Here is a 13,641-nt window from a genome sequence, read left to right on the forward strand (position 1 = left end):
TGGCCCCTGGTCCCCTCAGCAACAGCCTCATTTCTCCGCCTCGGACACAGGCAAACCTCACTCTCTCGCCTTCCAATCTCCGCTTACTCCTCTGGGTTCTTTTCTCGCCTCCGCACTCACACATCTCCGTCCTGCCAAAACCCAACGTCCTCCTCTGAGCCTCTCTCCGCATCCATTTCTCTCACGCCTGTTTCTCTTTAACGCCTGTCTTCCTTCCGCCTCACTGCCCGTCCCCTCTCCTCGCCTGGCCCCTCAGTGAAGGCCTGTCAGAATGGCTGTGCCTCCTAAGACTGGAAAACGCAGCAGCTTACAGTCTGTGAGAGGCCCAGAGAAAGTCCGTTTACAAAGTGATGAGGACTGGGAGCTCCCGTCATGGCGCAGTGGTTAGCGAATCCCACTAGGAACCATGAAGATGCGGGTTCGATCCCTGGCCTCACTTGTTGGGTGAAGGATCCGGCCTTGCTGTGAGCTGTGGTGTAGGTCACAGATGCGGCTCGGATCCCGCGTGGCTGTGGCTCTGGTGTAGGCTGGTGGCTACAGCTCCGATTGGACCCCTAGCCTGGGAACCTCCATATGCTGTGGGAAGCGGCCCTAGAAAAAGGCAAAAAGACAAAAACAAACAAACAAAAAACCACGCACACAAAAACAAAGTGATGAGGAATTCATGTGTGACCAGACTCCAGCCTCGCTGGGAGGACCACTGGTCAGCTGCCCTCTGGAGTCCAGGGCCGAGGGTAGGAGATGCAGTTAACTGGGACAGGTGATGGGGAGCAGGCAGGAGGAGCCCCCTGCAGAGAGCCAGGGCAGCGGTTAATATCATGCCCACTACTCCATTTACTGCTTAGTTTATACAATTAAAGAAATCAAGAAAGATCAGGAGGCTGAAGACAGTGACCCCAATAAAAAGTCATGCTCTCCTCCTCAGCGGGGCCTGAGCACATTCTCAGCTTCCCCAGAACTGAAGAGGAGCCAGGCTGCACTGATGGGGAGCCTAAAAACCACAGCGGCCTTCAGCAGCAAGCACCCCATCCTCTTTCAAAGGCCCTGTGGGCACTGAGGAAAGGGGAACACATAGACCCTGGAGGACGGTTGGGCACAAGGTCAGAGCGAGGCCTGAAATGCCGACTTGGCCCCTTTATGGCAGGAGAATTTGGGTGCCAGCTGGTCAGTGGCATCCCTGCCCAGGTCCAGCTAACAGTGGGTCCCTCAAGTTATCAGACCCACCCCTATCCGGTTCCTGAAAGTACAGAGGAAATGACATTCTTGAGGCCGAAAGAATCATCACTTTTGTTCTTACTACAAGTTATTAAGAATGTGAAAGGGAGTTCCCTGGTGGATCCGTGGGTTAAGGACCAGTGTTGTCACTGCCGTGGCACAGGTTCGATCCCTATCCTGGGAACTTCCGCGTGCTGCAGCTGAGGACAAAAAAAAAAAGGTTATATATATTATATAGGTACATATATATAATCTATATCTCTGTGTGTCTGTCCCCAGTTTCTGGTACAGAACTCCTGAAACCCTTGTAAATTCCCAGGTGTTGAGCTCTGGGTGGGGTCCTGGATGGGGGCTGGTCACCAAAAACACCAAGCCAGGATCAGCAGCGTAGAATTCTAGCCCTACCCTCCATTCTCCAGAAAGGGGAGCAGGGCTAGAAATGAGTTAATGATTAACCATGCCTTTGGGAGGAAGCCTCCATAAAAATCCCCAAAGTCCAGAATCCAGGGAGCTTCTAGGTGAGTGGGCCTATCCAAGTTCTGAGGGGGTGACACAGCCCAGGTCCAAGGGGACGGAAGGCCCTGTGCGGGGACCCTGCCAGACCTCGCCTTCCGTATCTCTCTGTCTGGCTGCTGTCTGTATCCTAATAAGCTGTTAAAGGTGTTCCCCTGAGTTCTGGGAGCCACTCTAGCAAATCAGTGCAACCAGAGCAAGCGGTCATGGGAACCTCTGATCTACAGCTGGTGTGTTCAACGCTGGCGACAACCCGGACTCGCCACCAGCAAGGGAACGGGGCTGAGCGCGTCCTGTGGGATCTGAGGCTCCCTCCAGGTAGATAGTGTCCAAACGGTGTTAAGCTGGGGACACTCGGCGGAGGGTGCAGAGAAGAGCCTGTGGGGAGACCCGGCACACGTCTGTGTCAGAGGCGGTGTGATTGTGAAGGGAACACACGGGCGGGAAAAGGGGGGGGTCTTCCTACGCGGTGTTCTGCCGGCGCCAGCGGGCTTCAACGAGGGCTGTTCCAACCCTCTGGTCCAGACTGAAGTGGAACGTGTCTGTGGCCAGTTGTGCTATGAAACCCTGAAAATGCTTTTTTCTTCTTCCTCTTTTTTTTAGGGCCACACCCACCGCATATGGAGGTTCCCAGGCTAGGGGATGAATCGGAGCTGTAGCCGCCGGCCTACGCCACAGCCACAGCAACGCTGGATCCTTAACCCACCAAGCGAAGCCAGGGATCGAACCTGCACCCTCATGGTTCCTAGTCGGATTCGTTTCTGCTGCGCCACGAGGGGAACTCCAAAATTCTCTTTTTGTAACTTCTTCTTTGACTTTGGCCCCCCTAAGAATCTCCAACTGTGCCCCAAATTGTTGAATTTTTACCACATAGTGTTCACTAGAATTTCTTAAGACGGTATTCTACTTGTTCTTTTGTAAGCTTGGGCTTACGAAATACGGGAAGAGCCTTATCCGGTTTCACAATGAGTTTTTCACGTACTTGTCCTGAGGGTTATATTCATATTGGCAAATGTTACAATCTTTTGATGGCAGACATAATGTTAAAAAAATTATGTTTGACAGGGATATTAGCACAGGTCTATAATCTTCTTCAAATGCTGGGACAGTGAACTGAGGTCTCACAACAGCTGGTAAGGAGTCGTCGTGAACCTAAATCTTATGATCCCATGTCGAGTGCTCTTTGTACTGTGCTTGCTGTCTCCCACGAGCTGTAGTTCAGGGAAGACTGGGCTAAGAACCCTGAGAAAGTCGTAGATAAAGCGGAGGAGACAGGTACGACCCTCTGAGAAGGAGGAGGGGGACATTTCCATTAGGCCTTGAAAAATGCACGTTTTAAATACAAGGAACTGGTGGTGGAAGCGGAGGAGAGATTTTCGTTTGTTAGGGCAGGAAAAGGCATCTGAGGACAAGAAAACAGTCTGGGCAAAGGCACACACATGAAATTTGGGGCCAGAGCACATAAGGCAGTGATTTCTGGACTACAATGTAAGAAACGGAGGCGTTCCCCAGTGGCCTGGCGGTTGAAGGATCCGGCGTGGTCACTGCTGTGGAACAGGTTTGATCTCTGGGCCAGGGATTCCTGCATGCTGCGGACACAGCCAAAAACAGAACAAAACAAGAAAGTAAGAACTGGAACTCTTGTCCCTAAACCATGATTCATTAAGTTATTTCATTATATAATATCACACAGCCTTTGAAAATGAGAGTGCCACGTTGAGATCAGCAGTACGGAAACATTTTTATCAGAAAACCTGCGAGTCGAAACGGCCTATGTGACTAAGACAGGATGTGGAAGAGGGTTTAGAAGAGGGTTGCAGGAGGATTTTGAAAGGCGAGGGTAAGAATGCAATGCCAAGTTGTCAATTAAACGTGTGAGAGTGAAAATGACGGAGCAGGTCCTCAAGAGGACGCGATGGGTCAGAATCAAGGAAGCAAGGGACGAAGGGGCAGGGAAGAAAGTGGGTACACACAGAAACGGTGGGGTGCAGCAGACACCGCGCCTCCTGGTGATGCCTGCGGTGAGGGCCCACGCCTTGCTCCGGGAGGGCAGGGCTGCGGCCGTTTCAAACCCTCGCCTCTCTGCCAGCCTCCTTCTGCCAGAGCCAAGCCTTCCGCCACGAGTTCCTTACCGCGCACAGCTGCCTGGGACCTGCCTGCGCTGCCCTCTGCCAGGCTCAGAAGGAGGGGTGACCAGCCTGTGCTGCGCTGGGGCACCCAGGCCCTCGCTCCGCCTCTGAGACCTGGGTTCATCAATGACCTCTGACCCCTGGATCCTTCTCAGCATCTAGTTAATTGCTTTCTAAACAGACCCCCAGGTGTTTCACAGCAGCCTTGCCCCCATCCTCCCCTTCCCCCAAACCAGCTGTCCCTCCTGAGGTCCCCACCTCCGCGACGGTGACCGCCCCCCCAGCCCCCGGCAGCCCCCGGCTGCTCCGCTTCACTCCCGTCGCTGACAAGCACCAGATCCTTTTCACTTCGTCTTTGACGTCACTTTGCATCCTCACCTCCTCTCTACCTCTTCCGTCACTATTTTAGCTTCTGGCCTTGGTTTTCTCGCGTGGAGCACTGTCTCAGTATCTTGCCTGGGTACCTTTGATTCTACCATCACGCAGCGTCAGCCTACCCTTTATGTCACCAGTAGGCGACCCTTAAAAGGGATAACTGCGGAGTTCCTGTCGTGGCTCCAGGAACGAACCTGACTAGGATCCATGAGGATGTGGGTTGGATCCCTAGCCTTGTCAGTGGGTTAAGGATCCGGCGTTGCCATGAGCTGTGGGGTAGGTCACAGACGTGGCTTGGACGTGGTGTTGCTGTGGCTGTGGTGTAGGCTGGCAGCTGTAGCTCCGATTGGACCCCTAGCCTGGGAACCTCCATGTGCCGTGGGTGTGGCCCTAAAAAAAAAAAAGACAAAAAAATAAAGGCATAACTGAGCACATCACTCCTCTTTCAGAGCTTCTCATTGGGATACACTTCACATTTCTCAGCGTGGTGCACGATGCTATTTTTTTTTTTTCTTTTTCTCTTTCCCTTTCCCACAGCATACGGAAGTTCCAGACCAGGGATTGATGTGAGCCAGAGCAGGAGCAATGCCGGATCCTTAACCCACTGCCCCCATCAGGAATCGAACTGGCCCGGCCACAGAGACAAGCCAGATCCTCAAGCCACCGCGTCACAGCGGGGACGCCACATCGCGCCGTTCTCCGTCATCTCCCTCTCCCGCCACCTGAGGAACGCAGGCGTGAGGTTCTACCTGTGCTTCAGAGAGCGTCATGGCCCCTGAGGCCTTGGTGCCCTGAGAAGAGCCTCCCTCCTCTACCCACCTGGGGAACATGGAGTCAGCGTTAAAGATCCGGTTCCGGTGTCCTCACTCCTGCGAAACCCGCCCTGAGGTTGCTCACGCAGTCCGGGGCGGCTGCGTCTGTGCTCCCAGGGCTCCTGGACACTGAGACCCATGCACCCTCCTAGAAGAGAGTCAAGTACCACCGCCCCGTCAGTTACATGGTCCTGCGCCTTCTCTGCCTCACTTCTCATTGTATTCTTGGCATTTAACGCAGAGACTGTCACATGGTTTGCTGAAAGTCACTAAATGTTTATCGAAAGGAGCACTGGCTTAGATGCTGCATCTGTGAGCCACGCGCCAAAGGAGGTACACGCACTGTGAGAGGGCCTGCAGGTGCAAGATGACAAAGTCTAACCGCACGCCCCGCACAGCAGCACTCAGGCACCCAGCCCTGCCTGCACACAACCTGTGTTAACCCTTCCACCCCCACAGGTTCTCCTTGTTCGCAGGCAGATTCCAGATACTGCAAAGTCATCTTTAACCTGGTACCTGTCTTTCCCCTCTCAGACCTTAATTTCCCTCCAGGAGCCCATGAAGCTAATACTCATGTGTCTTTTTAAAACTTGAATCACTTCCAAAGTTTTCAGGGCTTACTTTTCAAAGGACTTGCTGGTAGAGCTGCAACTCACTGTGCATTTCTCATAGTTTGTCTTAAATTGTATTGCAACTTCTTGAATGTGATAGATGACCAGATTTTGTTTCAAAATTCATATAAGAGGTATCTTATAGAATTCATCAACAAAAATAACACCAACATAAAAGCTTTTATTTATTCAGCACTTCCTTCAGGGCCAGACACAGATTCTCCTCTATGTCCCTCCTGTACTTAACTCATTTAAGTGCAAAACTAATTCCAGTGAGAGCAAATACTTTCTTACCCTCCTTTCGAGATGTATTTTGATTCAGTAAGTGTACCCCCATCTTGGCTCTGGGATTTACCAGAAGGATAATATGTATGTTGTGTACGTTTATTTTTCGGATACATCACAAAATCAACTGTCTTGGGTCCTTATGTTTAAACTCAGAACAAATTCCTCAAAACTATGCTAAGGTGGAGGTTATGGGGGTGAGGCCTCAAAAGACCAGTCCTTTCCATTCACCTGCATTTTGATTCCAAAGGATTTCAGCGTTCGTGTTTTTTTAAGTTTGGTTGATAGTAGGAAGAGCCAGCTGCCCAGAGAGGAAAAAAAAAGTTGGAGCGACTGACATACAGGAGTATTTTCACGTTACTAAAAGCAGGGCAATAGGGAGTCGTGTTCTATGAGAATGGAAGTTGACAGATATTTGGAAACTAAGCCACTGTTTTCACCTGTTTATGTTAAAAAACAGAATATGTTTGATTGGTCACAGAAAGAAATTTGGAGAAAAGCAGTCACATGTTTTGAATGTTAAACTGCACCACTCACACAGATGTGGAAGTGTCTTTGCATGGACTGATCTGGGTATTAAGCCATGACTCTGCTCCTGGAGTGGTTGCCAAAAATTATTTCTTGGTGATCTTTAGTCCTATTTAAGCTAAATCTTTTCTATTTCTTTCTAAAATATCTGGCATCTAAAAATGAAATGAAAAAAAGTTTCTTAACTTTCCAGGAAAGACATTTGGGGACAGAAGAGCTGATTCTTGATGACATTCAGAATTCCTCTTCCAAAAACAGCTAGTTCTGGATTACATAAAGAAATGGGGTACAAGGAAAACCTACAGGGAAACTCCACAGATAACACCAGTACTATATTTTAATCAATATTTTTGCTTGTTTCAACTTTTTTCCCATGAAGGAATATGACAAGGGACAAGGTTGGTTGAGTTTTATCTTCCTTGGTTTGGCTGCCAGCTGGCAGCATGAAGAAAAGGGCATGTAAGCACGAATCTTGATAATTCATGACGTGACTCACCAGTACAGCATCACTAAGAGCTGTCAGTGTCAAGGTGTCCTCCTAACTCAACTGCTACAACAGCTGCGTCTCAGTGGGGCAGAGAGAGACAGAGCCTTTGGCCGCACCCCTCTTCTGCAAAACTACCTCACAAATAAGCCACGGTTCTCATGAACACATACCCGGGGCCGGGCTGGGACAGGGCGGAGCAGCTGTGCCCCCTGTTAGGAGGTACTCCAGCAAGTACAGCATGGGGCCCGAGTCTGTCGAATACTGACTCCTATTTGGTACCTATCATGGGACAGGTGCTTGGGGACACCAAAATGAACCAGAACTGCACTGGACAAGCTCTAGGCAAGCCAGGGGACACGAAAGCAGAGAATCGTAATCAAGTGTCACAGTTGCTATCTTATCACCGGGTACAGAGCGGGGCACGTAGGAGAAGCATATCGGCTCCCCCTGGGGGCCGGGGGCGGGGGAGGGGGGCAAGGGGAGGCGCTGGAGCTGGAGCTGGAGGGGGTGTGTGAGGGGGAAGCTGAAGTAACGGGAGAGGAGGAGCTGGGCGAGAGCTCCAGGTGGGGGAGCTGCAGGAGCAGTAACGGGTCGGTGCAGCGGGTACAGGGCATGTTTAGAATATCGCGCGTGGCTGGATATGGCTGGTGTGGCAGACGAGAAGCACAGGCAGTGCCTGGGAAGAGCTGAAGGGAGGGCGAGATGGCAGAGGACCTTTGTGCCAACGAGCCGGACTGGATCCTGAATACAACTGGGAACCACCAGAGAGTTTCCTGGGCAGTGGGTGTGTGTGGGGGGGGTTACCGTATTTTGTTTCTGAAAGAGCACTCTGTCTACTCCGTGGAGAGTGGAGCAAAACTGGAAGCAGAAACACGAATAAGGGGATGACTGGGATGGGCCAGGTGGAAAGCGACGGGGGGCTTGACTGGAGGCTCCAGCTGTGGGGATGAAACTAAGGGGAACAGTATACTCCACACTCGGAGAAAGGGGCTTCCAGTTCGAGGACACTCTACAGATAATCAGAGGCCAAAGAGGCCCTCATCTGAGGACTCCGGGAAAGCTAAGGGGAACATCACGGAAATATAACTTTAAGAACCCATTTTTAATTTTGAGTAATTGTCAATTTGCATGAAAATATAACATTCTTTAAAATGATCGGCAGTTAGACCTACCACAGTCATGGACTTCAGATGACTTCTTGGTCTGTAGGAAACAGAAAGAGAATAATGTAAAACCAATGCAGCAACATGGATGGAGCTAGAGACTCTCCTACTGAGTGCAGTCAGTCAGAAAGAGAAAGACAAATACCATATGATATCACTTACGTCTGCAATCTAATATACGGCACAAATGAACCTATCTACAGAAAAGCAACGCGTGGACTTGGAGAACAGACTTGTGGTTGCCGAGGGGGAGGAGGAGGGAGGGGATGGACTGGGTGTCTGGGGTTAATAGATGCAAACCAGTGCATTTGGAGTTGGTGAAAGCAATGGGATCCTGCTGTAGAGCACAAGGAACTACATCTAGTCACTTGTGATGGAACGCGATGTAGGATAATGTGAGAAAAAGATATATATGTTGTGTGTGTGTGTATGTGTGTGTGTGTATAAAGTGAAAAAAAAAAAAAAAAGAGGAGTTCCCATCATGGCTCAGTGGTTAATGATTCCAACTGCAACCATGAGGTTGCAGGTTCGATCCCTGGCCTCGCTCAGTGGGTTAAGGATCTGGCGTTGCCACGAGCTGTGGTGTAGGTCATAGAAGCGGCTCGGATCTGGCGTTGCTGTGGTTGTGGCGAAGACCAGCAGCTACAGCTCCAATTCATCCCCTAGCCTGGGAACCGCCACATGCCCTGGGTGTGGCCCTAGAAAACACAGAAAGACAAAAAAAAAAAAAAAAAAAAGAAAAAGAAAGAAAAAGAGAGCGAGAATAATGTAAAACCAAAAAGAGGGGTGAGGAAGACCAAAACAGGGAACCCCGTGAACAAGGATGCTATCATTTAACATGCTCTTTCCCTCACTTTTCAAAGAGAAACTGTCATTGAGGATAGAATTATGAGACCCTAAAAATTCAGAGAAAGCTTTTCAGTATGTAATATAGAGATCATTCTCAACTGCAATTAAAATGAGCCATAGTCCTGTTAAATTTTAACATTTTTATAGATTTACTTGGGATGAGATTCTGGCTATGACTTGAAAACCAAACAATTTCCTTGAAATTGATGAACTAGAGGCAAAAATAAGACATCAGAATATTAAAATGCTCACTTTTATCTTCCTATTCCCTTTTTTTTTTTTTTGCCTTACCTGCAGCATATGGAAGTTCCCAGGCTAGAGGTCAAATCGGAACTCAGCTGCCGGCCCCAGCCACAGCAACGCCAGATCCTTAACCCACTAGGGGGTGGGATCAAACCCATATCCTCATGGATGCTAGTCGGGCTCGTTTCAGCTGAGCCATGATGGGAACTCCATTTTTAAAATGAAACTCAAAACCTTAAACTAGCTTTTCTTTTATTTACCAAAGGTTAATCCTAGATAAAGGGAACTCGAAAAGCACTTGGGTTAGTGTCTGTTAATTTTTTCCCCTATTTTCCATTCTTGCTGGTGAAGACAACTGGCAAAAGGAGTAGGGTGATTCTGAGACGGTGCAGAGGCGGTCTGAAGTGTGTTCATGTGTTTCCTGAGATCAATCCGTCCATCCAAGGATGAGGGTCTGAGGGCGGACGTGTGTCTCAAGTCTTCCAAGAAAGGCCTTCTCAGCGAGAAAGGGCCTGCAGGCTCTTCTGCACCACCTCACGCCCCCGCTTCAAGGCCTAAATCATACAAGTGGGCCTGAAAGCCCCTGCGATGCTCAGCCGAATAAACAAATGCCTGAACTAGTGAAATGTGCTCATCATATGTAACTTCTCTCATTTTAAAACAATGCTAGACTGAGTTCCCATTGTGGCACAGCAGAAACGAATCCGACTAGGAACCATGAGATGGTGGGTTTGATCCCTGGCCTTGCTCAGCGGGCTAAGGACTGGGTGTTGCCGTTAAGCTATGGTGTAGGTTGCAGACACGACTCGAATCTGACGTTGCTGTGGCCGTGGTGTAGGCCGGCAGCTGCAGCTCCGATCGACCCCCTAGCCTGGGAACCTGGGAACTCCATATGCCACAGGTGCGGCTCTAAAAAGAAAAAAAAAAAAAAAAAAAAAAAAAAAAGCTAGAAAAAATACTCCGCAGTTTCTTTGGGCGCCTCAGAGAAGATTCAAGTTTAGTTTAAACTAGCAATTGCTGAGCATCTGCAACATGCCAGGCCATCAGGCCAGTTCTTTCGCATGACGGAGAAAATCAGAGTTAAGCTATCACTTTGCAAATAATAGTTTAAATCTGCTAAAGGCTTTTGACTTTCAAAACACAGTCGTATTTGCAAATGATATGAGGAACAAACATGACTCATGACATAATCAAATCGCAACTTTCACGTCTGCTTTCTATTTCTACTTTAGACTTGTTTTTCCTTAATCTTTTTAGGGCCGCACCCACTGCATATGGAGGTTCCCAGGCCAGAGGCTGAATCGGAGCTGTAGCTGCCGGCCTACACCACAGCCACAGCAATGCCAGATTTGAGCCACATCTGCGACCTACACCACAGGTCGCGGCAATGCTGGATCCTTAACCCACTGAGCGAGGCTGCGGATTGAACCTGCAACCGCATGGATGCTAGTTGGGTCCTTGCTGCTGAGCCACAATGGGAACTCCCTAGGCTTTTTTGACACGGGGGCGCTTTACCCCCTTGCCCTTGGCTGAATGTGCAGCAGACCAGGTGAATTTTTTGTTCTTTCTAAGGTAACAATCAGCCCTCGCTGTGAAGCATAAGCACAAGTTAGTTCAGAAGCACAGTGCCCAGTCTTTTTTTTTTTTTTTTTTTTTTGCCTTGTCTTTTTGCCTTTTCTGGGGCCACTCCCGCAGCATGTGGAGATTCCCAGGCTAGGGGTCGAATCAGAGCTGTAGCCGCAGGCTTAAACCACAGCTCATAGCAACTTGGGATCCTTAACTCACTGAGCAAGGCCAGGGATCGAACCTACAATCTCATGGTTCCTAGTCAGATTCATTCCCTCTGTGCCAAGATGGGAACTCCCCCCAGTCTTAAGTATTAACTGATCCTTGACCTTCATTCAAGAGTAGAACTTGGAGTTCCCACGTTATGGGGCACATAACGTCCCTCCACTTGCCCGCTGGAGAGCGGCGTTTAGTTCCGACCCAGTACTCCCAGCAACGAGGACACCTCCATTGTCAACAGTGCCAAGGGTTAAAACCATCTTCCCCGGACGGAGGCAAAAGTCCCCTCCTGGAGTTCCTGTTGTGGCACAGTGGAAACGAATCCTACTAGGAACCATGAGGCTGCGGGTTTGATCCCTGGCCTCGATCAGTGGGTTAAGGATCCAGCGTTGCTGTGAGTTGCGGTGTAGGTCGCAGACCCGGCTCGGATCCCATGTTGGCTGTGGCTGTGGTGTAGGCTGGCAGCTGTAGCTCCGATTAGACCGCTAGCTTGGGAACCTCCATATGCTGCAGGTACGGGCCTAAAAAGCAAAAAGAAAATGAGATAAAATAAAATAAAACAATATAAAGAGTAGAACTTCTTCCTCTCCCTGAGCTAAGGTTTGCAGATGGTGGACACCACCTGCCGGTGAAGGTCAATTTCTCTTTGCAGGAGGAAGGAGAAGGTGCTAAGACATTTTTGCTTGGCTGGGTGGCTCCAGAGTCTCTGGGCGTGGCTGATTCTTTCTTTCTGGAGCTTGCCACCGCTAGGGACCTCTGCCCTCTGTTCCCCTGGCCCAGGCTGATGCGTGCCTCTTCTGTGATTACTTGAGTTTGCTTCAGCAGCCCCTAAGAATGTGGTGTTCCCTTCTTGCTGCTGGCATCCTCCAGGCTGCCTTGAGCAGAGTCCAAGATAACTCAAACCTCACCTGCATGGTTCTTAAGAAACTGTCACATACATTCTTTGTCGGGATGACAAGCTCAGGGAGAGCAGCTGCCTCCCCCACCCCCAACTCAGCCCTCTGTCACAGCTTGCTTTAGTTTTCTCAGTTACCGTTTCTGTTTCCCAACTTTTTTTTGCTTCTCTTTTCTTTTCTTTTTTTTTTTTTAGGGCTGCACCCAAGGCACATGGAGGTTCTGAGTCTAGGGGTCTAATCAGAGCTGTAGCCGCTGGCCTAAGCCACAGCCACAGCAACACGGGATCCGAGCCGCGTCTGCGATCTACACCATAGCGCATGGCAACGCCAGATCCTTAACCCACTGAGCGAGGCCAGGGATGGAACCTGCAACCTCATGGTTCCTAGTCGGATTCACTTCCGATGTGGCACGGCGGGAACTTCTAAAATGTGTTTCTTAAAAGTTGGAAAACAGGGAATTTCCTTTGTGGCGCAGTGGAAACGAATCCAACTAGGAACCGTAAGGTTTCAGGTTTGATCCCTGGCCTCGCTCAGTGGGTTAAGGATCTGACATTGCCGTGTGCTGTGGTGTAGGTCGCAGACACAGCTTGGATTTGGCTGTGGTGTAGGCTGGCAGCTATAGCTCCGATTCAACCCCTAGTCTGGGAACCTCCACATACCACAGGGTATGGCCCTAAAAAAAGCAAAAAAGAAAGAAAGAAAGAAAAAAAAAGAAACACATTTTAAAACTCTTTACTTGACCTCCCACAGACCCCCTCCTAAGGCTTTAGGTCAAAGATGTAGGATTACTTGGAGGTGATGGGAGCTCGCCACATGACAGGGTCAAAGAAGTCTCTTCTGCAATCTCCCCCCACTCCAAACATTTTATATACTGGATGTGGTCAAGGGTCAAGGGCTATGAGCCATGGAACGTGTTCTTTGAAATTTCCCTCAGAACTTCGGCACATCAGGCAAACTCACCCTCGTTTGGGGAACTGGTAAATGTTTAATTAGCATCTTAGGAGCTGGGCCAGGAAGAGGCCCATATTAACACCCTTATGGTCTTCATCAGCCCCAGAAGGTCTGTGCATATAAACCTTAGAGCATCAAATACCAAGAGTCCAAAGTCTAAACCAAAAGATTACAAGATTGAACATTAGTGTAGGGAAATCTGGTCATAAAATCTGGTCTGCTATATATTTACAGCAGGGCAAGCTGTTTTATGGTAGATAAAAATCTTAGCTCATAATCTTTATGGCATTTTTCTTAGAAATGATCCTAAGTCCCATGAAGGCAGAGAACCAGGCTTTGCAATTCAGGTCCTACCAAAAACATTTATCAAGCAATTATTTTATACCAGGCAAAATATCAGGCACTTTCATATAACTGAGCTGGTTTATCTTACAATTGAGATAAGAAAAAAAGTAGCTTTAAAGAATGTATCATTTATTATTATGCATATATTCTAAAGTTAATGACATTATTCTTTAGAAAAAGAAAGAACTGACCTTGGTTTTCTGGCTCGCTCTCTGGGCCTTCTAATTAAATCTTCCAAATGTTTATTTCTCTCTTCTAAACTGAAAGAAGAAACTAATGAATTTTGTGGCTAAAATTGACTTTTCTATACGAACATCTTGGTAGCTTCTTGGAAGATCTGAGCAGATAAATCTGATGGGGTCCAGCTTTCTGCACATCATCTGCCCATCTCATTCCACAGGAATCTGAATTCTGAAGCATTTGGGGCCCATGGAATAATTCAGGGTAATTTCTC

The 13,641-nt window shown here is 48.9% G+C and overlaps 1 protein-coding gene and 1 long non-coding RNA gene across 21 annotated transcripts in view; one reads left to right on the forward strand and one right to left on the reverse strand.

Annotated features, from left to right (window-relative positions):
- Positions 1-1,713: 1,713 nt before the first annotated feature.
- LOC110261770 (uncharacterized) lies at positions 1,714-8,596 on the forward strand. Its single transcript, XR_002346286.2, has 2 exons — positions 1,714-2,046; positions 4,770-8,596. It is a non-coding gene; the product is annotated as an uncharacterized LOC110261770 (long non-coding RNA).
- CAGE1 (cancer antigen 1) overlaps positions 2,699-13,641 on the reverse strand; it is a 58,548-nt gene continuing 47,605 nt past the window's right edge. For 15 of the 20 annotated variants that reach the window (XM_084967344.1, XM_084967342.1, XM_084967340.1 and 12 more), the window contains 4 exons: positions 13,379-13,447; positions 8,128-8,158; positions 5,052-5,192; positions 2,699-3,317 (listed from right to left, as the gene is read on the reverse strand). In XM_084967344.1, the coding sequence (XP_084823470.1) occupies positions 5,073-5,192; positions 8,128-8,158; positions 13,379-13,447 (220 nt within the window). In that variant the 3' untranslated portion in view covers positions 2,699-3,317; positions 5,052-5,072. Of the gene's footprint in view, positions 3,318-5,051; positions 5,193-8,127; positions 8,159-10,844; positions 11,436-12,489; positions 13,448-13,641 lie in introns of those variants that run through there. The other 5 variants (XM_084967330.1, XM_084967325.1, XM_021100149.2 and 2 more) reach the window with 2 other exon arrangements.

The sequence above is a fragment of the Sus scrofa genome, chromosome 7 (genome assembly GCF_054392235.1).
Source record: "Sus scrofa isolate SSC_HxYL_T2T_F1_AM1 chromosome 7, Sscrofa_HxYL_maternal_Yorkshire_Landrace_v2.0, whole genome shotgun sequence".
Classification (NCBI taxonomy): domain Eukaryota; kingdom Metazoa; phylum Chordata; class Mammalia; order Artiodactyla; family Suidae; genus Sus; species Sus scrofa.